Source organism: Macaca fascicularis, chromosome 11, assembly GCF_037993035.2.
Source record: "Macaca fascicularis isolate 582-1 chromosome 11, T2T-MFA8v1.1".
NCBI classification, from domain to species: Eukaryota; Metazoa; Chordata; class Mammalia; order Primates; family Cercopithecidae; genus Macaca; species Macaca fascicularis.
Genome location: NC_088385.1, coordinates 46,804,657 through 46,828,762, shown reverse-complemented (window position 1 = coordinate 46,828,762; position 24,106 = coordinate 46,804,657). Strand labels below are relative to the sequence as shown.

The 24,106-nt window shown below is 36.0% G+C and overlaps 1 protein-coding gene across 5 annotated transcripts in view; it reads right to left on the bottom strand.

Moving 5' to 3' along the window:
* Positions 1–24,106, bottom strand: part of LRRK2 (leucine rich repeat kinase 2) — a 146,025-nt gene that overhangs the window by 27,528 nt on the left and 94,391 nt on the right. For all 5 annotated transcript variants that reach the window (XR_012419730.1, XM_065524029.2, XM_065524030.2 and 2 more), the window contains 4 exons: positions 23,482–23,628; positions 18,572–18,672; positions 12,035–12,225; positions 6,768–6,928 (listed from right to left, as the gene is read on the bottom strand). Coding sequence is in view for 4 of the 5 variants with exons in the window: in XM_065524029.2 (XP_065380101.1) it covers positions 6,768–6,928; positions 12,035–12,225; positions 18,572–18,672; positions 23,482–23,628 (600 nt within the window). In the remaining variant the exon portion in view is untranslated. The remainder of the gene's footprint in view (positions 1–6,767; positions 6,929–12,034; positions 12,226–18,571; positions 18,673–23,481; positions 23,629–24,106) is intronic.

The following is a 24,106-nucleotide window of genomic DNA, read 5'->3' as shown; positions in this document are numbered from 1 at the left end:
AGAGACGTTCTAAACCAGGCTGTGTTATTTTTATAACCAGGTACTTTGATCAAGTCAATTAATTGTCCTGTCTCATAACATCTCATCCCCCGAGATTGACCTCAAAGGACAATAAAATCCTTTCAATCTTTATTATAAGTATCTTCAATCTTCAATAAAATTACCTTGAAGGATAATAAGGATAAACATTCAATGGTAAGTTATTAAGTAGTATTTCATAATTAAGAAATAAAGCTTACTAGGAAAACCTATATCATTTTTCTCATTCCTAATATTAACTATTTCCAGGACAGTGTTTTAAAAACAGGAGAGATGAGCAGAAAGATTTCTAAACTTCACTCCAACTCACTTTAACCTGACCAAAATTCTAACACTCTCATTATTTCCTGAACTTGTCACTTTGCTCCTTCTACCCAAAAAATAAAAAATAAAAATAACAACAACAACTAAAACAAAAAATGCCTTCTCTCTTGGGTTCATGCCTGAAATTCTTTTAAGGGGAAATAAATCTTTTATTCCACAAGAGAGATAAATTACTTTTAAATTCTTCAGAAAAAAAGAGTGATTTCAACATTTGTGATAATAATAAAAATATAAACAACCTAAAGAAATCCAATCACAAAGGGAAATGGTTAAACAATTAAACAATGTATACCATGCAGTAACTTAAGGATCACTTTCTAAGATGATATGCTATGACATAAATTAAAAGAAAATGTAGGATAGAATCCTGGATAGACAGAAAGTTATCAAATATGTGGAAAAAATCAACTGAATTATTTTCTTAGCTGTGATAATGGTATTATGATCATGTAAGTAAACATCCTTATTCTTTTTTTTTATTATTATTATACTTTAAGTTCTAGGGTACATGTGGATAACGTGCAGGTTTGTTACATATGTATACCTGTGCCATGTTGGCGTGCTGCACCCATCAACTCGTCAGCACCCATCAATTCGTCATTTACATCAGGTATAACTCTCAATGCTATCCCTCCCTCCTCCCCACTCCCCGTGATAGGCCCCGGTGTGTGATGTTCCCCTTCCCGAGTCCAAGTGATCTCATTGTTCAGTTCCCACCTATGAGTGAGAACATGCAGTGTTTGGTTTTCTGTTCTTGCGATAGTTTGCTGAGAATGATGGTTTCCAGCTGCATCCATGTCCCTACAAAGGACACAAACTCATCCCTTTTTATGGCTGCATAGTATTCCATGGTGTATGGGTATATACACAAAGGATTATAAATCATGCTGCTATAAAGACATATGCACACGTATGTTTATTGCGGCACTATTCACAATAGCAAAGACTTGGAATCAACCCAAATGTCCATCAGTGACAGACTGGATTAAACATCCTTATTCTAAAGAAATACACACACACTGTTCAGAGATTACATGGCATGATGTCTACAACTTAATTTCAGCGATTCATTCATATGCAAACAGAGCAAGAAAGAACAAGTAGGGCAAAAAGTAAATAACCAATGAATTTATGTGTAGGGTATATGAGTGTATACTGCACTATTCTTTCTTTTTTTTTTTTTTTTTTTTTGAGATGGAGATCTCATTCTCTTGCCCAGGCTGGAGTGCAGTGGTGTGATCTCGGCTCTCTGCAACCTCCGCCTCCTGGTGTCAAGCGATTCACCTGCCTCAGCCTCCCGAGTAGCAGGGATTACAGGTGCCCACCACCATGCCCAGCTAATTTTTGTATTTTTAGTAGACACGGGGTTTCACCATGTTGGCCAGGCTGGTCTTGAACTCCTGACCTCAAGTGATCCACCCACCTCAGCCTCCCAAAGTGCTGGGATTACAGGCAGGAGCCACTGCACTTGGCCTGTACTGTTCTTTCAACTGTTCTGTAGGCTTAAACATTTTCAAAATAAAAAGTTGATGGGAATATACATAATTAAAATCTAAGAAGAAAACATCCCAATATAATTATTATTTCATTTGCTAAAATTATCTGTACATTTTATCTTCCTTTTTATTTCGAAAATTTTTACAATGAACTTATATGATTGTAAGAGTAATTTAAATATGCAGCCAGAAAAATATAACAAAGTATGAATTCATAGCCTTCAAGGAGTAAATGACTGAATTTGGAAACAGTTCTATTTGACAGAGAGACTACCAGCAAAAGATGGAGCTCAGCAGTCCTCACCATGCTAGAAAAGCATGAAGAGTTGGAAGGGTGGAGATATCGAATTTGAGCATGATAACTCCTACTACACTAACCGAGGATAACATTCCCCCACATACATGCATGTAAATAGATTGTATACATAGTAACATAGTAATATAATTACATATAATTATCATGTAAATTAGCATAATTTATATACTATATTAAGTTACAGATACAATGTTTCAGACATACATATACATTTCCTTAGAATAAGGGTATTTTCCTATATAACCATAATATCATTCTCACAATCTAAGTTAAAGAATTACGTAATTAAGACAGCTCTAAAACATATCCCTAATAAAGTGCACCTGTGACATAATGTAAACGAATCACAATAGCTCCTAATTCATCTCTCTCTACTATTTTACAGATGCCTTATTGAATATTTCTTTTGATATGCACAAGAATCATCTGTGGTAGACAGATAAGGACTTTCTATTTTACAAATGACATAATCCTTTCAGAAATATATGTATTTTCCTAAGGCCACACAGATAATGAACAGCAAAGTCAAGAGTACTTAAAAATAATGAGCTACCCACGCAGTCACTAGTTCATTAACAACCTTTATGCTTCCCATCTTAGAATGTGAAAGAGATTTGGGAGGTTTATTTAAATCTTAATCAGTTATTTATTATTCATTGAGCACATTTATTAGGTATCTATTTTATCCAGGTACTATTCAAAAACTACTAAAATGTTCAGCATATTTTTTCTTGATAAATGCACTGTTAGAATTTGGAATCATAGGCTCTTAAAGCAGGAAAAGACTCTAGGGGTCATTTCATCTAATTCTAAATTCTCATCCAGTGCACACCTCCTTTTAGAATAGATTTTACCCCTCTAGGCAACAATCTGAAGATCGTAGAGCTGTGCAGAAGGTTGGAATTTTTTTTCACTACGAGTCAGAGAACTCTGAGAAGATAACTGTGAAGATATGGAAATGAATATTTACTTCAATATGGAAATGCTTTTAAACTTCTCATCTTCCCCTTTTCAAAGTAAATATCTTCATTGGCACGATCTCTAGCATGAAAACATAGTACTATTTATAGATTCATCAAGTGCCTCAATTCTAATATAATATCCTTCTAAAAGCTCATTTAAATTCTCCCAGTGAATCTCTAGTGTTCTTGATTGCACTAACAATTTCCTGATGAACGTCATGCCACTATTAAGCGGTAGAGCCAGTTTGGTGCTTGGTAAATGTTCAATATATTGTTGCCAAATGAATGAATAAATGAATAAAAAATAAGTATAATTTCCCCTTGGAGAATTATCATAATGATTATAATGTTAAAATACTTGAGAAAATATGATTGTCTAAAAACTATTTTTAGAAATAATTTTTCAGAGAAGCTTGTATTTTAACAAATGCAATAAGTAAATAAATAAAGGATCCATAGATGAAGAATAAGAGAAATTTATGAATTAAGTCTGAGTATATATCACATTGTGTACTGAAACATATACTTTATTTTTTACTTTCAGAGAAGTATGAGTAGAGTATGTTCCATAATCTCCATCAGATATTCGTGTATGTCCAGCCAGTAACATTTTATTTACCCAAAGACTGTAGTATTTATGTGGGTGTGTTAAATAATATCACATTAGTTAAATGTTAAAGCCATCAGTCAGCATTCATCTCAGTCAAAAGTGCAATTGCCACAGGACCCAGAATTAACTGTCACTCCCAACCAGATATGATATAAATATATCCATTTGACTGAGTTAATGTTGAAACTCTCCAAGTTATTTAAAGGTGAAAATATCCATACCATAATTATTTTCAAAATATGGACAGACACGGCACCACGGCCCTTGTCAATAATTGCATTGTTTCTGTTTCTGCGTCCCCAGCTATCACAGTGCTGGACAGGAGCTCTGCTCTCAAGCTGCTTGGGTATGCATTTTGTCTTACAGTTTTGTCCTATAGGACCTTGTAAATGTTTTTGATACTCTCTAAACTTTAGTCTCTGCATCTATAGACTAGAAATAGTAATAGCACATATATCAGAGGGTCCTAAGGATTGAGATGCTCAACTCATGGACAGAGCTAAGCACAAGCCCAGCACATCGCTCATGCTCTGGAAGGTTCTGCTCCTATTACAGCTGTAATGGACCCACACTCATAATGCACACACTTCGGTAAGAGTTCGTATAAAACTGCACCCAAAAAGTTTAACAAATCCATCGTCTTTTGTTTCTCTAGAAGTTTCCATGTTAAAAGATGTAACATTAACAGGAAGATTCATGAAACAGAAAAGACAAGAAGATAACTGAAATTGTATGAGAGGGAACTGTTTTCTTCCCAAACAGAACTGCTTTGGGGAAGAAAAAGTTTGGTGACAGTAGTACTAGTACCAGTATTAGTAGGAGTGAGAATTGTTGTTATTTAAAATTGGAGGCAGAGTTTAGGGCTAAAATAATTAGAAGTGCTCTAACAATAATAGAGTAATGATAAAGGGAAAATCTAGGTTACAGCCAGAAAAAAAAAAAAAAAAAGCTTCCAAAGTATTAAGAAGCCTGTGAGAAGAGTGGGCACAAAAGATTAGGCCCTGGGTTTCTGTCATGATCTGTCTCCATATTTATGTTACCACCATTCAATATTGGAGATTAAAAGGGATCAGGAGCAATTGTGTCGCTTGGTATGAAGAATCAGATGGGTATTACATTTTAGACAGGTATTGAGCAAAACCAGAAATCAGATACTGAAAATGAAAGGCCATGAGTCTGAACCAAGGTGAACTGAGTGGCTGCTAGCTGACCCAGACCACAGAGCAGAGAAGCAGAGCCCAAGTACAAGAACACAGCCCATAGAGACCCGAGAGTTCCACTGTCCAATTAAGTAGACAAGGCTTCAACAACAGATTTTCACCCCATGAACAGAAAGACTGGGTTGGGAGATGCAGAAAGAAGAAACTGAGTCGTCCAGTCCACCTTCATGTCCCATGACAAAAATGAGCAGATCTTCCAAAAGAAAATCATTGTCCTGTGCCCACTTTTTTCAGGTAGGAATATATGAGGTCTATGGAATTTCATCTTTTAAGATTGTTTTTCCAAACCTCTCATTGACAATATTTGCTATTCATGGCTCTGTTGTTTTGTTTTGATTTTTTTAATAGGGAAAATTAAATAAGCTTCTTCATGTTAGAGTCACATATGGTTTAGAAGAGACTATAGAATTTAAAGCCAAATATCTCTGGATCTGGTTCTCATTCAGACCGAATTCTTATCTCGGCCAATTACTGAGTGATATTCTGCAAGTTATATAATCTCCCTGAGCCTCAGTTTTCTCATTTGGCAAATGAGAAAATAATAGCTAACTTTCAGCCCTGGCATGAGGATAAGAGATCTTGTCTCTAATATACCTGGCACTGGGCCTGACACACAGCACGGTACTGAAAAAAATTATAATTAATTTCATTGAACTACACAAAGACACTCTCAGCCAGAACATACACTTTGAAGTGTTTATGAGAATACACAGTCTACTTCTAAAATGTACCTATGCAAAACAAAAGAGTATATATGTATTTGGAGCAAAAATAAAACCAGGCATTGGAATCTGGAGCCATTTGTTTATCTAAATACAAAAGTTGAGTGGGCAAGAATTGAACTGGAAACTTTTCCCTAGTGAGATATCCTCTAGCATATTTTCTTCTGTGTCAGGCATGGTGATTTAATTGAGTTGCAATCATCAAGATGACGTATAGCCACCTGTAATTTTACTTACAAATAACTAACTATATAAAGTTTCCCTAAAGATAGAGTGATCCCCCCCCTCCAAACAAATGCCAACCCCTAAATGTTGTATTTCCTGCTCAAACTGATGTCTGAGACAACATGTCTGTACAGATCACTGGCCCCATAACTGCTTTTTAGGAATCTGAGCTTGAAATTCTGATGAATTTGAGTTGAAGAAGTGGAGTGGGAACTGAGAAAGGGAGGGAATATTCCATGGGGTAGTTAGTGATGTGCACAGAAACCCTTTGAAGGGTCAGGGCCGGCCCCCTGTACTCAAACATGTATATATTTCTGCAGCAAAATGTACGCATATTCACACTGGGCATGAGAAATAAAGACTGTAATAAGCATCAAGTCAGTTTGCTTAGGTTTTGACACCAAATTAGTTATTAAAAAAAAAAAACTTGGGGTTTTCAGAGTTATGAAAAAGAATTTGTGGATTTCAGAGTTATGAAAAAGAATCTGTGGACCTGAATTTGATTTGCCTCACAAGTGTCAACAGTACCTAGACTGAAGTTTTTGCTGTTACTTTTTACAACCTCTAGAGTATCTAAAGAATCTAAAAATCTAACTTATAAAAATATAACTTGATATCAAATGTTCTCTTCTTTTTTATTCAGTTTTTGCCCTGAAAAATTACATCAATTGTCTTTTTTCCTACAAAATACAATGATAAAAATCACAATGTAATGCTTGCAATTTTTCACACAGTAAACCTCTGTTCCCAATGTGATAGACTCTGGTTTCCTTTTGACTCTTCTGAACTCACATCTGAGGTCAGTGGTTATCCATCCTGAAGACAGAATTATGAGACAAACCTGATCACCTACCTGGTGTGCCCTCTGACGTTTTTATCCCCATTCTACAGCAGTACTGAGCAATGCCATAGTCAGCAATCTTTGCAATGATGGCAGCATTGGGATACAGTGTGAAAAGCAGCACATTGTGGGGCTTCAAGTCTCGGTATATAATCATGGCTGAATGGAGGTATCTGCCAGAAAATGCACAGGAAATCTTATTCAAATGTGATTACATTATAATAATTTCTCTCCTAATTTCCTTAAATATACATGTCCATTATGCCAAGCATCAAAAATTCTGTGCTCACTTTGACCCTTAAAGTTAAGTGGTATTATAGAAGAAAATCAAAACATACAAGTCTAATATTACAAAGTAAAGTTACGCTTTAAAACACGGTCAAATCTGATAAGCGAATGATTTCAATTTTAAGACAAATCTATCTCAGGCAAAGACCGAATTTTTGGAGACTTTTCTTTAGTATATATGAACAATTACTTAAAGGCAATTCTGAATACCCTCAATGATCATGTGAATATTTTAGCTATTTCAAATAAGTTAAATAAGAATTGATGGGATTTTGTTGTACTTGCCATTTATTTAATAGTTTTGATTTTCTTAAAACCATATAGAGGTTTAGCTCAGATTTAAAATTTTTCTCTATCCTATTTACCATTGATATTTATTTTTCTGACTAAAATGTTTCCCAATGTTTGGAAAATATTTTCTACTTTTTGGATGAAAACAAATGAAAATATAAGACTTTTGCTTGCTATTAGTCTCTTCTTCTGTTTGAGTATATAATTTACCATAAACCTAATCATGTTAGATATTAAGGTTAAAAAAGAGTATTTTGGGCTGAGTTAGAATGAATAAAACATTGTCTTGCAAAAGATGATGGGTAACATTAAATTCCATCCTTTTGGAGACTAACCCACGCAATCATGAGCAACTAGAGTTGAACATTTCAGGCAAAGAGTAAAAGCTAGTTAATATAAAAAAAACAACATAAAGTTTTCATCTCAACCAGGTCTTATCCATTCTGGAAACATGGTCAGTGAGCTTACCGTGTCTCAGCTACTAATGCTATTATCACATTATATGTCTATAAAATTCTGATTTCCAACTCTGTCTTCTCTGCCCCATGATGTCAAATTGACTACAGCATTTCATGTGATGTCACAGCTATGTGACAACCTAGGTTGAAAATAATTTTTCACAAGACTTAATGGAGTTAAATTTAAATTCTTTGCTTATTCATGACTGTTAGTTTTGGCTCACATTATATCAATTAATAGTTACTCCATTACCTAGTACCAATCTCTTCTGGAAGGATTAGAAGAGAACGGCAATGATACCCTGAACTTTGAATTGTATGATGGCCTGGAGAGTACATATTATTTAATTGCATCAACTAATACAGCAGAAGATTCTCTCTCTTCCAGGATGTAGTTGGGACATTTGACATTAGGCCCATTCATTTCAATATACCTATTTTGGGCTGAAAAAAATAAGATAAATACACTAATGAAGTTGACCTTCACAGTAAGTAATGGGCTTGAAAGAAAAATTTACTAAGGGCTTACTGAAAGGCCATTAGGTACTCTTGCCATGCTGAAGAGAAAAGCTGAGAGATTAAGAATAGAAAAACTAAAGCCAAGTCATACATCACTGAACAGTATCCAAATCCTTTATAAGACATGCCTCTCTAAGTATATTTATAGAACACAGACTCAGAATACTTTCCAAAGGCTAAAAAGGAATAGTTAAGCTTAATTTGAAATAATGTCAGTGGGAAAGAGATAATATCTTGGTTAGTTAAAATGTTCAATTATAGAATTTAATCTTAAGAAGTGCAGTTTTAATAGCTTTTAATAGACTAGCAAAATAGCTTTTGAAATAATAAGTAAAGATCTTTCCTTCCTGACAATAATTTAGTCATAATTTATGCATTTTGTAACCATGACTATTGTCAAATATTTTATTAAAACAAACTGGTTTATATTAAGTTAAACAGTCATTCTTTGTGATTATTTTAAGAGTTGCTAAGAAACTTCTTTCTTCATAGCTTAAAGTAAACTTTATCTCATTCTGAATAGAATTATTCCAAAAATAGAATGCATTCATTCATTTGACAAATATGTACTAGGTATCTATGAGGGCCAGTCATTTAGTATACAAAGCCATCTTTGTATATCTGCTCTCTTGAGGGTGTCACAATCCAGAAGGATTGTGCTCAAACAGTCCTCAAACAGGTGTTCAAACAAGGTTCCAGAAATATGTAACTACCACATGCTAGGGAAGCACAGAGGAAGAAAAACATTGAGACTCAACTCAGCAAAGTTGAGTCTCCCACTAGACTGTAAGCTTTCAACCTCAAGAACAATATAATATCTAGCTTTCTCTCTTTAGCACCTAAGACAATGTCTTGCACAGAGCGTGTGCAAGAAACACAAGTTGGAGAAGCTAACACTTCATGACACATTTGAGCTTCACAGTAGAGATGATATGTGAGGAAATTCTTAAGAAAAATTAGTTTTCTAGTAAGACAACTTGGTGGAAAGAGAGGAATAACAAATACAATGACGGAGAGACATGAGCATAACTGAAAATTCAAGACTGTCATCATGGCTAGAATGCAGTGTGGGCAGTAGGGTGGCAGGGGCTGTAAAGGGAAGCAAGAGGCATACAGAAAGAGCTTTGATGCTATGCCAAGAGTTTGGATGCACTTTGCAGATAATTGAGAACTGCCACGGAATTGCAAGCATAAATTGATTTTTATTTTAGAAAAGAAATTCTGATAATTCCCTGGACATGCTGAACCAAGGCAGCAGTAAGCAGCATAAAAGTAAATGAATTGAATAAAAAGATAATGTAAAATAGAGTCAAGGACCTGGTGGACAAATGCATAGTTGCTTTTTGGGAATGGTGTTTGGCCTGGATGGGGCAACAAGTATCCTGGCCTGGCAAGTGTGGGATATAGCAGAAATAATAGATTTATAGTGGGTGATGTACCAAGGCAGTACATTCCATTTTGAAGATACTGAAACACAGAAACATATAGAAAATGCAGGTGATTATATTTTCATAAGTTTTATAGAATTATGATAAAGCGTTCAAAGGAAGTGGATTGGATTGGAGAGGTAAGCTAACAGGTAAAAGCAAGATGGAGGGAGAGCATGTAACGTGAAGAAAGTTCTTGTATGTCACTCTAAACAGCTCCAGCGTTCAAGGGACTCCAAAGGAGCATGATTTTATTTTCTGTGCTAAAACATACTTGGGAAAATAAACCTTAATGCTGAGTTTTAAAAATTACTTAGTGCTGGTAGAAGATTGATAGATACTGAAATCTACTAGCCTTTTGTGATACAAAATCCAGAAATCTTTTCTGGCATTAAGCTAAGAACAAATTAGGCAAATTATTTTAAATATGCTGACATTTCATTTACTTCATCAGAAACTGCTGGATTTGTTGTTTAAAGTAAGGTTTCACAGAACTAGAATAAGTCATTTTAGAGACAAGGTGTTTCGAACAGTGTTAAGCAAAAAAAAAAAAAATAGCAATTCTTCACTTTATAAATAAACACTTTGCGGATTTGTGGAAGAATTAGGGAAAAACTGAACCTAGAGTTAGTTAAATGAAGGAAAGAGGGCATTGAAATACAGGAGACTAAGCTGCACTTTACCTACATTAATTTAACCCAAGGTTCCCCCTGGTGTTCAAAAGCAGAAATATCAACTCAAATGCAAATCCCTGCACCCTGTTTCATTTCATAATCTGGACAGTTTTCAGTAGTTTCTGGACCCTTTCAGGAAGGGACATTTCTGGATACTACCTAAAAGGCATATTCATAGCATTTCAGAAGAGAAGGAAAGTTACATACACTGCTTTGCTACTATGCACCAGGCACTGTTTTCCTTCTTTCCTCCTTTCTCCCTCTTCCCCTACTGTCAACACAATAATTCTGAAGGCTTACTATTTTAGGAGCTAGAGATACAATGGTGAATAGGATGAAAAGTCCCTCCTTTAATGGTACTTAGATTCTGATGGCAAGACAGACAATAAATAAATTTTTTAAAAATGAAAACATAAAAAATCCTAGGCAGGAATACTCCTATAGGGGCTGGAGAGACAAAGGGTCGTCGGGGACATCCTCTGTGCTGAGAGTCCTGAATGAAAGGATTCAAATAATCCTTTATAATAAGTAGAGAACATATCTGGGAGTCAGACACTCCTGAGTGAAATCAATAGCCAATATAAAGCCTCTGGTATCTGCAAGGAACCTCAGGGATAGGAGTGGCTGAGCACCCTGCCCAAGAAATAAGGCAGGGGAGGGTTGATAACAGGAACAAGGCCTGATCCAACTTTCATGTTAGAAAAATCACCCCAGTAGCTGTGTGAAGAACGGGATGTATCATGAGACAGAGATAGAAGCAGGGGACCGAAAGGCAATGAGAGATGATACTGGCTCAGACATTAGTGAGAGAAATTGTTAGAAGCATTAAGATATATTTTGCTGGCAGAGCTGAAAGATCTGCTAAAGGATTAGCTATGAGATGAGAGAGAAAGAAAAGAATGAAAGGTGACTCTCAGGTGTAAAGAGGTGACTGGGGTTGGGGAGCAATGGCAGAGCGGACATCAAGAGTTTCATCTGGAATGTCTTCCATTATTACAAGAGGTCATCACAATTTTATGCATTAAATATAAGTCATGGTTCACACACTATTTAAAAAATGGGAATCAGAGATATAAAATCACAGTTACTAAGTGTGTGGAACAGTGATTAATCCCAGGCATTTTGCCTTCAAAGACAACAGGCTTTCCACTCCAGTGTGCTCCCTCTCCAAAGCTTGCTCTGGCTGCGTGGATAGGTGTACCTCTGAGACATGTGCGATGGTCATACCGAAGAATCCAACGTGAATCACTCTAGTCCCCTTGAGAAGTATGGACTCATCTTTCCTCACTGGAATCATGTAATTGACACTCAATTTGATACTGTGAAGCCTAACTTATACATTTGTACAGAAGGCAGATCAGTACAGGGTTAAAATTATGGGTTCCACAGCTGAACTTGTGGGTTCAAAGTCTATTACTACTTGCTATGAGGTTCTACATGGTTTTCATAGTCTTATTTTCTGAAATTAACCAAATTTGATCAGGGAAATGGTAGTTTTCATCCAAATTGTTTGTAAATTGTTACTGGGGCACGGTGTTACCGGGAAGTGTTCTCGGAACCTGAGAGTAAGTCTGGGGTCACACTTGTCATGCACTGAATATTAAACAACAAGACCTACTTACCTCAAACCATCAGCCACATGGAGTGCAATCCTGTGCTGTAGGGTTCTAGTGAGGCTGGCTTTGTCCTGCTGAAGCAGGCGATCCAAGGAACCCTTGGAGGCTAACTCCATCACCAACATCCGGGGACGAATACCAGCTGCCAGCAAAGATATCAAACTGGGGTGGTGGAGGTGGCAAAGCACCACCAGCTCCTGCAAAAGTCCAAAATCATATAAGAGTAATTCACCATCAGGTCTTACCCACGTATCTCCTTCTTTAAAGTGCATCAACAGGGTGACCATGGATTTCTCTGGATGACTGGATCATAGCAAACTTTCCATTTCTTCTCTGAGTTTTTTTAACATATTTTCAGAAATAAAAAGCTGGTTTTGAAACTACAGTTGACCCTTGGACAACATAGGTTTGAAGTGCCTGAGTCCACATATACATACATTTTCTTCCACCTCTGCCACTCGTGAGACACCAAGACCCACCTTTCCTCTTCTCCCCCGCCTCAGCCCACTCAATGTGAAGATGATGAGGATGAAGACCTTTATAATAATACACTTCTACTTAATGAAGAGTAAATATATTTCTCTTCCTTATGATTTTTTAAATAAAATATTCTTTTCTCTAGCTTGCTTTATGGTAAGAATGGAGTATATAATACAGATAACATCCAAAACATGTGTTAATCAAGTGTTTGTGTTATCAGCAAAGCTTCCAGTCAACAGCGGGCTATCAGTGGTTCAGATTTTGGGGAGGTCAAAAGTTATATGCAAATTTTTGACTGCACAAGGGGTCAGCACCCCAAGCTTTATGTATTTCAAGGGTCAACTGTATTGTCAGAATTAAATTGTTAAGTTCTATTTTTCCTTTGGCTCTGCTTTTGTCAGACATTTAATGCAGAAACAGTGCACACAGTACAGTCATACTAATGGGCCATGTCAAACTCGTCTACTGAATTCTGGTTAGCCACAGAATCCTTCTCAGCCCAGTGTTCTCTATAGCCACTACTAATCAGCTGCAACTGGCATATGAGGGAAAATCTGTCTATAATCTCTGGTTTAATGACTACAAAAATTACCGAGGATAACGCTCAACTTCAAAGAAATATATATCATCCCCTCCTGAAAACTCTCTGAAGACTTCTTATTTTTCTTAGATGAAAATCCCATCTACTTCCATGGCCTCACCGCCTGATCTGATCATGCCCAGGCCTCCCAGACCTTCTCCTTTTCCCCTCCCCTTCATTCACCACCCTTCAGCCACACTGGCATTCATTCAATCCCAAGCTGTGCTCAGCTTCTTCCCGTCAGAGGGTCTTCGCCTGTGCTGACCCCTCTCCCCAGAAATCCCTCCACCCTTCACATGGCTGAAGTCTTCTTGGCATTCAGATCTTAGCTCAAATATTACTACATCTTCGGAGTGGCCCACCATGGGCCACCCTTACTAATGCAATCCCTGGCTGCAACAATCTCTCTGCAATTCAAAAAAAGTCTGAGATATCATTTTGGCTTGAACAGAGGGATTGGCTTAGTAAGGGTGGCCCCTGGCGGGCCACTCCAAGGATGTGGTAGTATTTGAGCTAAGATCTGAATGGCAACAATCCTCTCTGTGGCCCACATCATGTGAGACTTCACAGCCTCTTTTATGACATTGTTGGGCTTGAATTCCAGATTCACTTTATACTGTATATTGCACTTTACTCTGAAACTGTAACTCCGTTGAAATTTATAGCTTATGTGATGTTAAATTGATTCATGCTTTAAACTGTGATCGCTGTAGAAGTGCTGCTTCTTAACAACCAGCTTCAAAGATGTGGAGTAGCAGCACCCACTGATTTATCAGGAAACTGAAACGTGGAGAATTCTGCAAACTGAAGAAGAAAGGCTGAACACCCTGAGAGGGGATTTTCCAAGAACAAAGTTTCAGACTGTGATCATATTTGCTTAGTAGATAAAATCTTTTTTTAATGCCCATGTCTGATTAGCTCAGTTGGTTAAAACTGATGAGAACGAGTTAAGTTAGCTCTACTTATTTTCACAGGCACAGACAGAGGCCTAATCCAAATTTTCTATCCTGGAAAAGCAACTCACTGATTGCAAAGAAAAAAGAGCATAATAGTACAGTGTAACATAGATCTGCCCCATGACTACTGGCAGAATGACCATCAAATGTCATTTTTATTTCTTTATGTTGTTGTCTTTTTTTCTTTTTTTTTACGAGAAGTAGTATATTATGCACATCGGTTATTTTTTTTTTTTTCCAATTTCTTCCACCATTCCCTTAGTTTGCCTCCCTGCCTATACACTAATTGGCCCTGTAGACATTTTTAATGCACTGACTTCCATCAGAGTTCCCCAAACACATTGTGTAAAATTTGAAATGCATGCTGACAAGTAACAAACAAAGCTAAAAAATCAATTTATATAACAAATTACCTACACATTAAAAGAGATTGTGCCAGATTTGTTTCACAGATAAGCTTCTATATGCAAAATGTTTAATTTGGTTCTAGAACTACACTGTGACTGTAGTTACTAATAATTAAAATGCCCCCAGGATATTTTGTACACACATGAAATTTTCTATTACTCAGAGTAACTGAAGTAGTGTAACTATGTATTTTTTAAAGGTTACAAAATTTTTAGTGTAGCCACTAAGAATTTTTTTGTAATAAATCAAAGGAAAAGTAAGGATACATAGATTCCAGAAATACAGTTGAGTTCTGGTATAAGATGGAAAAATTAGCATTGATTTTACTTCCTCTCTCACCCTATTTCTATCTCTCATTCCTAATGTCAATAAAGACTCAGAAAAAGAAATAAATACCCAGTAGTATCCAAACAAGAGAGAGTACAGGAGTAACCACTGTTAACTAACAGTGTATATTCCCCTTCCTTTCCATGATATTTGCTGAGGTACTCAACCTTTACCCATGCAGCCCATGGACTTTAGTTCAGGTGGAACTGACCCCAACATCAGCCTCTCAGAAAAGGTGAGAATATTCTAAGTAACAGCACCCTCAGGGCCACAGTGATCAGTTCGGTAACAGAGACCTAAAGCCAATTAGCACAGAGCATTGCCCTGAATATAGTGCTTGTTGAGAAAAGCACAGGTGACTCAACTGGTGCTGAGAGACATTTATTTATTTAATGGGTTATTATGTAGGCCATTTGATTCCTTTGAAATGCAAGTCCTCAAAAGAGGTGTCCTCTTTTCTCCTGTACTTGGAATAAGTAATTGTGAAGCCTAGAACCAGTTTACCACAATGGGAAAAGTCATTCTGAAGAAATTAAACCAATATAACAAGGTTAAAGGAATTTTAAAGAAAATTGGCCAGAGTCACTGGAATAAACCAATCCTATAGTGAGTACCTCCCATGACTTTTTTTATGGATGAAAAGAAGATAATTTCTCTGATAAGCTCATTGCAGCAAGTTATCGATCTATGAAGAGATGTAGAACAGAGTCTGAAGTATCTACAACAAGCTTGTCCAACTCGTGGCCCGCAGGCCACATGTGGCCCAGGATGCCTTTGAATGTGGCCCAACACAAATTCATAAACTTTCTTAAAACATTATGAGATTTTTTTGTTTACTTTTTTTTTTTTTTTTTTTAGCTCATCAACTATCGTTAGCCTGCCTTCCTTTGCTAGGTATGGTCTCAGCAGTCCTGGTGATCCCTGCCCATGTAACCTAAAAACAGAGTATCCCTAAGCAGTACACAGCCCTTAAAAGTCTATGGTCTACCTTCTTGTTCAGAAAGTGGTAACTTGAACAAGCAAACCTACATAAATGTGAAGAATGCCCATTCTAGTTATCTTTGATAATCAATATAGTACTCACTTCATAGATATGAAGTCATCCAAAACTACTCAATTTGGAAAACCAACAATATAAAAGAGAAAAATCAAGGTGAACCCATAGAGCAAATGACCTCAGAGAAAACAGCAATAATGCAAGTAATACAAAAAATTAAATTCCAATTGATGTGAACAGAAACACTTGAGGGTATTTCATCCAAAAATATGGCTACAAAAGAACAAGGAGAGGCGATGGAAAGAATTGCTGGAAGTGAAAGATATGATTATCAAAACAAAATTCAGCAGAAAACTAAATAATAGATGAGGCAATTCTGAAAAACAAACTAGAAACCTGCAAGAGATAGTCAAGTAAGTAACACAAATTATAGATAAAACTTGAAGAGGGAACTCAAACATGGATGAGATAGACCCAGAAGGCTTGTCATCTAATACATACTCTTGGAGCAATGGCAAGCAATAATGAATCATAAGTAACTAGATACAGGCTCCAGAGAAGGAGAGGCTTGACTGGGTTTAGCTTAGTACTATATGTATATTATGTATCCTATCACCTAACCTGGTACATAGTAGCTGTCAATAAAAATGATTAATAAAGGTTAGGGAGGAAATAATAAATAATAGAAGAGAATACACAGAAGATAATTTTTCACAAAAAAATGAATTAGATGGAATGAAAAACAACCTACACACAAACATATACTTGTGAAGGTTCAGAACAATGAAAACAAATGAAATTCAAAAGATCAAATTTTCAGTTTTTAAAATGAAATTAAAGGTAGCTTAGATAGGAGCAAACCTGACTGACTGCAGACTTCTCATTAGCAACAGTGGGCACTAAAAATCAGCGGAATTTTCTTCAAATTTTGAAGAAAAATTATTTCAAACCTAGATTCCTAAAATATAAAGTGTGATAACATATCCACGACATGGGAGGCAAAATTAAGATATTTTTAACATGTAAGGACTGAAAACATTTACCTTACAAACACCTTTTCTTAAAAAAAATTATTCAAAGATATTCTTCAACATAAACTAAGGACAATTCAACCAAGAGAAGGCATGGAATCCAAGAAACATTGAGAATAATCAAAGAGGGCAAGGAAACTAACTCATAGATTAATCAGTGCGCAAGCAGCCTAGAAATCCATCTCTCCTGTTTAGAGCAGTAAGTCATGTGCTGAATGATGAAAGTCTTCAAGAAGAAAGTAGATTCTGTTATACAAACTGTATGATTAAGAACTTAGAAACACTTGAAGGCATGATGAAAATATCTTTTCCTGAAGTATGTTTTTTAAAATATATATACATATAATCAGAAAACCTCAAAAAGCTACATAAAATAAATCACCACTGGTACTCAGAAGGTTAAGGTGGGAGGATCACTTGAGGCCAGGAGTTCCAGACCAGCCTGGTCAACCTAGTGAGACTGCGTCTCTAAAAACAATTTTTTTAAAATCAGGGTAAAAATGTGGCCTGAATTAAAATATGCCCTTATTTTTATAGACTGATGATAAATACATAACAATAGAGGATCCGTTTGACTTTGTTATTTGGACTGTTACTATTCTATTAGGAAAAGAAGTTAGTGACAGAAGGTTGCATTTCTTTGTCTAAAAGTAGAAATATTTTGGTTCTGTACAAATAAAAATATATATAAATGGCATTTATTGGTTTTGTCCTCAGAACCAAACTATAGACAAAATGTGAACAATTTAATTATGAGCACAGAACAGAATATAGACGTTATAAACTTTCACTACATAAAAATAATAGAACAAATTAGGGAACGTGAGAAGGTGATGGGAAGAGGAGAAAGAATGGCAGTAATTTTCCTCATCTCACATAGCAAGGAGTCAGTCCATGCTGTCTAGAATTGGTGTACTAAAAAATCAAAAGTTTTGTAAATCATTCCAAGTTATAATTGTTATATATGAGGAAAACTAATTTAACCAATTTTAAATTTTAGGAAGTGGGCAGGGACAGGAAGTAGGAAATAGGATAAGCGTGCTGACTTTTCCATCTTTGTAGCAAGTAATCAATAGCGGTTCTTATTGAAGTGGATAAATCCAGAAAAGAAAGGTGCAAGCTTATCAGTGAGAGTTTTGGTTTAAGATTTCTCACCTTCAATCAAATTAGCAATGTGAGGTCATGCATTAAACTTCTTCTTTCACTCTGAACACACGGAAGTCATGTTCAATAAAAATAAAAATCATACTCTCCCTAGACCAGAAATGTAAAAGATAAACACTCTGAAGAAAATAGAAGGTGAAGTCAGGAGCTTGCTAGGCTTCAAGGTCTGGAAGCAAGTGGAGGCAGCTAGGAGTCTGACTACTGTGGAGCACCGGGGACAAAAACATGGCGCTGAAAAATCCCAAGTTTCTACATTTCTAACAATCTCCTGGATAATGCCTGGCTACTTATCCATGGAACACATTTTGAACAGTAAGGTTCTAAAGTAAAAAGAGGAGGGTAAGTGAGTCTTACAAAAGTTTTTACAACATACTATGCATCACAATTATAAGGATTCTCAGAATATAGTGCTTTGTTTCTCAACAGGAGAAATAACACAAAACTTTCTATTCTACAAAGAAAAGACAAACTAGAATTGCATAATTAAACTCAAGTAGAAATGTGGTCATTATTTTGCATTTTCACAACTGTATGCAAAATAAGAATTCCAGCAGATTAATAATGTGTAATTTAATATAATTATATTACTGAATTTCTTACTTGTCTTAACAGCCTAAGTGATGTGTGTTTATTAAAAATCTTCACAGCCACTTCTTCTCCTTCATAGGCTGCTCGATAAACTGATCCAAAACTGCCATCACCTGTTGAAAATAAAATACAAAGCACTTAAATTAATCTGTCCAAGCAAAAAAAAAAAAAAAAAACTAAATAAATTATATCTGTTTTAATTATATCTGTTGTATATTTGAATAGAAATCTGATCTACTTGTTTCATTGAATCAAATCTCCTTTAACATTTCCTCTTCCTTCTACTCCGAGAAAGATACATCTAAAGATTTTGTCCTCAACCTTCCCATCTTTCCTCTACATATAACCTGCTCAATTATGTCATCCACTTCTGTGACTTCATCTATCCCTCTAACGTAGATAATTTTCACATTTTCACTTATAGCCACCTCCTAAGTGCTCTTCTACACTTCTAACTTTGTGTTGGATATTTCACTGGTATGCCCTTCCAACTCAATCACAGCCTATCAAAAGCCACATTTATTATCTTTTCTCCTAACAAGTTTTTATTCTACCTTCCATATAGCTGATGATAACAAGACAAAAGCTCTTTTTGAGGTCTTTCTGGAGTTAAAACTGACGAACCATTTTAAGTCTTGCTCCGGTCTAACCCCACGGCTAACACTGGCAGTTCACTGTGCAGCCTCATTCACATTCTCTTCCTCTCCATTTCCACTACCACCACACCCATTTGGTGGCCTCAGAGCCTTCTGCTGAGTCCCAAGAGGCCTCCTGAGTTCCTTACTTCCAACTCATTCTCTCTCTCTCGTAAACTTACTTTTCCTATCATTCCACTTTGATTGTGTCATTCTCCTGCTCACACACAAATTATTCCATGTTGCCTACGAAACCAAATCTAAATTCAGCTCCATAGTCATATTGTGGCCCCTAAATCCTTTTAAAGTTCTCTTCTTGCTCTTCTCATTCTCAAGGCTTGATGAGTTCAGTAGCTTTCCCTGCCCCAGTCCTGGCTGAACAATAATACATCTGAGGAGCTTTTTAAAACACTAATGTCTGGGTTCAAAGATTTTGATCTAATTAGTCCCAGGAGAAAATAGTTATCAGATTTTTTCTTCTTTTAATTCTATATTTAGTAGAATTAGTAACGAGCAGGTAAGGTTGAGAACAAGTGCTCTAGACAAACCGGAATAGCCAAAATTTCCTGAGCATGCTTTGTACCTTCAAGCCTCCATACCCTTGATGAGCTCTGCTGCTCCATCATCTCCACCTCCAGGGAGTTTATCAAGCCTACAGGGACCAATACATACCAAGAAATAGAGGCCTGCCTCAGAAACTGATCACAATCAGCCCCATGGACTGTTACTCTCCAACGACATTCAGCAAATCCTGTTTGTACAATATTTATGGTTCTCATGTAGTGCCTTGAAATGTAGTCACTTGATGGATATAAGTGAATACACGCAAAACAGTCTATAACAATTTGTAATTTCCAAGTGGTGAAATTACACATCTATGGAAAGCTTCTACCTATTTGTTTATTTTTTATACATCTATAATGAGCATATATAATTATATTTTATGCTCAGAGACAGAGTATATTAAAATAATTAACTCATTTGAGCATGTCTTTCTACTAGATTGTAAATATGTTAAAAGTATTATTTGCATCTTATCAGTCTTGGTATTCTCTCATTCTATCCCTCCAGTACTTAATAAGTATTTGACTTTTAAAAACCATTAGTTAGGATTGTTGGTATTGAGAGAGTTTCAGGGGAAACTGTTATATATTGGAATCAGAAATAGAATCGGGTAAACAGAAGAGGGAAAAGAGAAAGCAAGCAAGTAGAGGGGAAAGGGAGAGAATGGGTCGGAGAGATGGAAACATATAATAGATGCATCTTGCTCTGCTTCCCCTCAATCTGGACAGCTATCAACAATAAAGAGAAATTGTAATGGAGCATAGAGAAGTAACATACTCTAGGGAGATACATCAAAATTTCAAGATGGAGTAGGGATTTCTAATTTTTAAAGCCCTTCTCTATTTGAGAATCACTGCTGCATTAATATAGAGTATGGATTGTCATGTCTTTCAGGTGACTGAGAACAAAAATAAAGTTGAGGACTACTATTGTGTATTTGTGATATCCAGGTTGGAAGGAAAATTGAAGGCAAGGAAATTTTCCTAACCCCTCAAATTACACCACAGAAGTAGAAGTACCTGTCTTGGCTCTCCAGAAAAATAAATAGCTCCACCAAGAGGAAATGTACCTTGTAGCTTCTTAGATGCACGAACAAAATCCCATACATTTATATTTTAAAATATATTCACAAAACAAGTCTATTCATATCTATTAAGGTGGGTCGTATTAGTCACTGCATAATAGTTACTGCTATCTGGGAAAAAGAGAGTTTTCAAAAAGCCTGAATGCACTGCTGCCCTACAATAAAAATGGGAAGAGGGAAAACGGAGAGAGGCAAGACCTTCTCCAGATTGCCCTAATATAAAGATGCTGGAGTCTCTACCTGTAAAATGTTTTTAGAAGGATACACCTAATTTGTTAAATCACGGATACTCAACCCCGCCCCTTATCTTTGGCAACATCCGGAGACATTTTGATTGTCACACCTGAGGGAAGAAGGGGAGATACTACTGACATCTAGTGGGTAGAGGCCAGAGATGCTGCCAAACATCCTACGATGCACCTCGATAACAGTCATCCCAGCCAAAATGGCAACAGCTCAAAGACTGAGAAACTCCTATCTAGACTGCTTTCTGTAAGTGAACATGGGATTTATGGATTTATGGGACATAGGTCTAGAGAAGGGAGAGTAATCACAAACATTTTCTTATCTGTGTAACTAAACAGACTTTGTTTATTTGTTTCTGTTTTGTTTTTGTTTTTTGAGACGGAGTCTCACTCTGTCGCCTAGGCTGGAGTGCAGTGGCACAATCTCGGCTCACCGCAACCTTCACCTCCCAGGTTCAAGCAATTATCTGCCTCAGCCTCCCAAGTAGCTGAGAGTACAGGCACCCGCCACCACACCCGCCTAATTTTTTTTGTATTTTTAGTAGAGACGAGGTTTCACCATCTTGGTCAGGTTGGTCTTGAACTCCTGACTTCGTGATCCAGCTGCCTTGGTCTCCCAAAGTGCTGGGATTACAGGAGTAAGCTACTACGCCCGGCCAACTAAACAGACTTTGTAAATGACGTTTCCACATACACTACTCAAAACATGTCCATTCATCTGAAACACATTTTAATGCAGGACAAAGAAATATTTTAGGAATCTGTGTCTGACAGTTTGGGATTTCTTCAGAGGAAGGATGCACTATGTCTGGTACTTTCCTGTATACCTTGAAGTTTGGGGTTGATTAAAATGTAGGATTCAGCATTGACGATTCAGCATTTTGTGTTAATCCTCTATTACTAATACATTAACTTCCTCAGTTCCAAAGCATTTAAATTCATCCTAAACTTCCCAATGAATGCCAATATGAAAAGTATAAAGGTGTTTATTTAGCTTTAAATATCATGTCCCAAATTTTGGGCAGTTTTTTGCTAAGAATATTATGTCCTGACTGACAGACTTTAGGCATTATCTCTGGGGTAATTTGATTAAAATTAAACTAAACAACAACAAAAACTAAACAAAGTAAGGTCAAAATTGTCTTTAAATGCTTTACATCAAATCAGTCTAATGCATTTCGTAGTTGCCTCAATGACTCTCTGGAATGTTTAAAACTTGAGTACATCAGCCTACTGTTAATAATAACATACTGTATACTTGTAAATTGCTATTAGAGTAGATTTTAAAACTTCTCACCACAAAAATATGTATTTGAGATAATGTATATGTTAAATAGCTAAACTTCTCCATTCCACAACATATACATATATCAAAACATCATGTTGTACACCATAAATATATACAATTTTTACTTGTCAATTAAAAAAATAAATTTGTATAAAATATATTAAAAACAAACAAACAAACAACCGAGGAGTCAGATAGATCATGGCATCACAGGCCTTGTAAAGACATTAGCTTTTATTCTGAGAGACATGAGAAGCCACACATGTAATCTACTGAATGACATACAGTGACATATCTTATGTTGACTGCTTCTTTCCCAAAGTAGTTATAATGCATACATTTTTCATCTTCTGAAGTGTATGAGCATTTTTTAAAAACATCTTTTAGGCCTAAAAATCCATGTACAATGATAGGACAGGTCCAGGAAGTCAAGATACAAACGAGAATATTGGAACATGGTTACCATGACTTCACCTTTTCTCAATGAACACCTAAACATGCTACATGAATTCAATGATTTCCATCATCCTCTATTGAAAATAACTGATTGAATTCATGGAACCAACAAATGTAAATTGTTCAGCATACCAAAAAAAAAAAAAAAAAGAGTTTGAGTATATCACCATGTGACACTGCTGACTTCTTAATTTCAAGGCTTTTTATGAATATTTCTATGAGAATTCAGCATTGTCACACTCAGTCATAAAACCCCTGCTATGACTACACTGAGGTGTGCTTCCTTTACCTATTCTGTCATTTTAAATATAAAATATGGCTGCTTCACTTAACTCACCTGAAAACCTTCTTATTTGCCTCCCACATCCCTGGCAATTAAGGCAAATACAAAGATATATTTCATAAATATTTGTGCTTCCACGATAATCTCATCCTCATCTTGATCCTAGTCTACATGATTATATGCAAAGCAAATTCCAGATGTGTAACATGATATTCCTTTAAAATATATCATTCCAAATAAAAAACATTATAACAAATATATGAAGACAGTAAAAATCTATGACAATATAATTATGAGATCTATTTTCTAAATTATAAGGAGAAAAATACATCCTAATTTTTATTCTCAAATTAACAAAAAGAATTACCTAGGAGAAACTCTGGAGCTTGTTCAAATTCCAGCTCATCATTATTCAACATAATATTTCTAGGCAGGTCAGCCAAAATCAAGTCAGGGGCAATCTGAGATATTGGAATGGTGAGCCTTGGTTGATCTGGATTTACTAAGAGATCTCCTGAAAAGTAATAAAACATTTTTTAAATAAAAACAACATTTAAGGAGATACATAAATCTGTGGTTTTGATATGAAAAAATAATGGAATATTTTCTATAATTTCTAACCCCTCCCTTTCTAACCAATCCTAGATTTCTCTAGAAAATTTGAGAACATTTTAAAGATTCACTTAATATCTATCTACTTGGAATTTCAAAAATTTATTCCTACGTTCACTTGTAGAATTCTGAACTGCTGCAGACTACCAGACATCTGACTAGAAAGTTATTTATTCTCTGCTTTTGCCACATTCATGAAGCTGAAGCTGTTATTATATGGCAGACCTGTTAGTAAATTACATCCATGTATTGTCCATTTGAATCTTTATAACAATTCTATGAGATAGATGTGGTTGGTATTCCTGTTTCACAGATGAGGATATGTTGTTCAATGAGCCAGCATTCAAACCCTCAAAAACATTTTCTGAATCTAGAATACA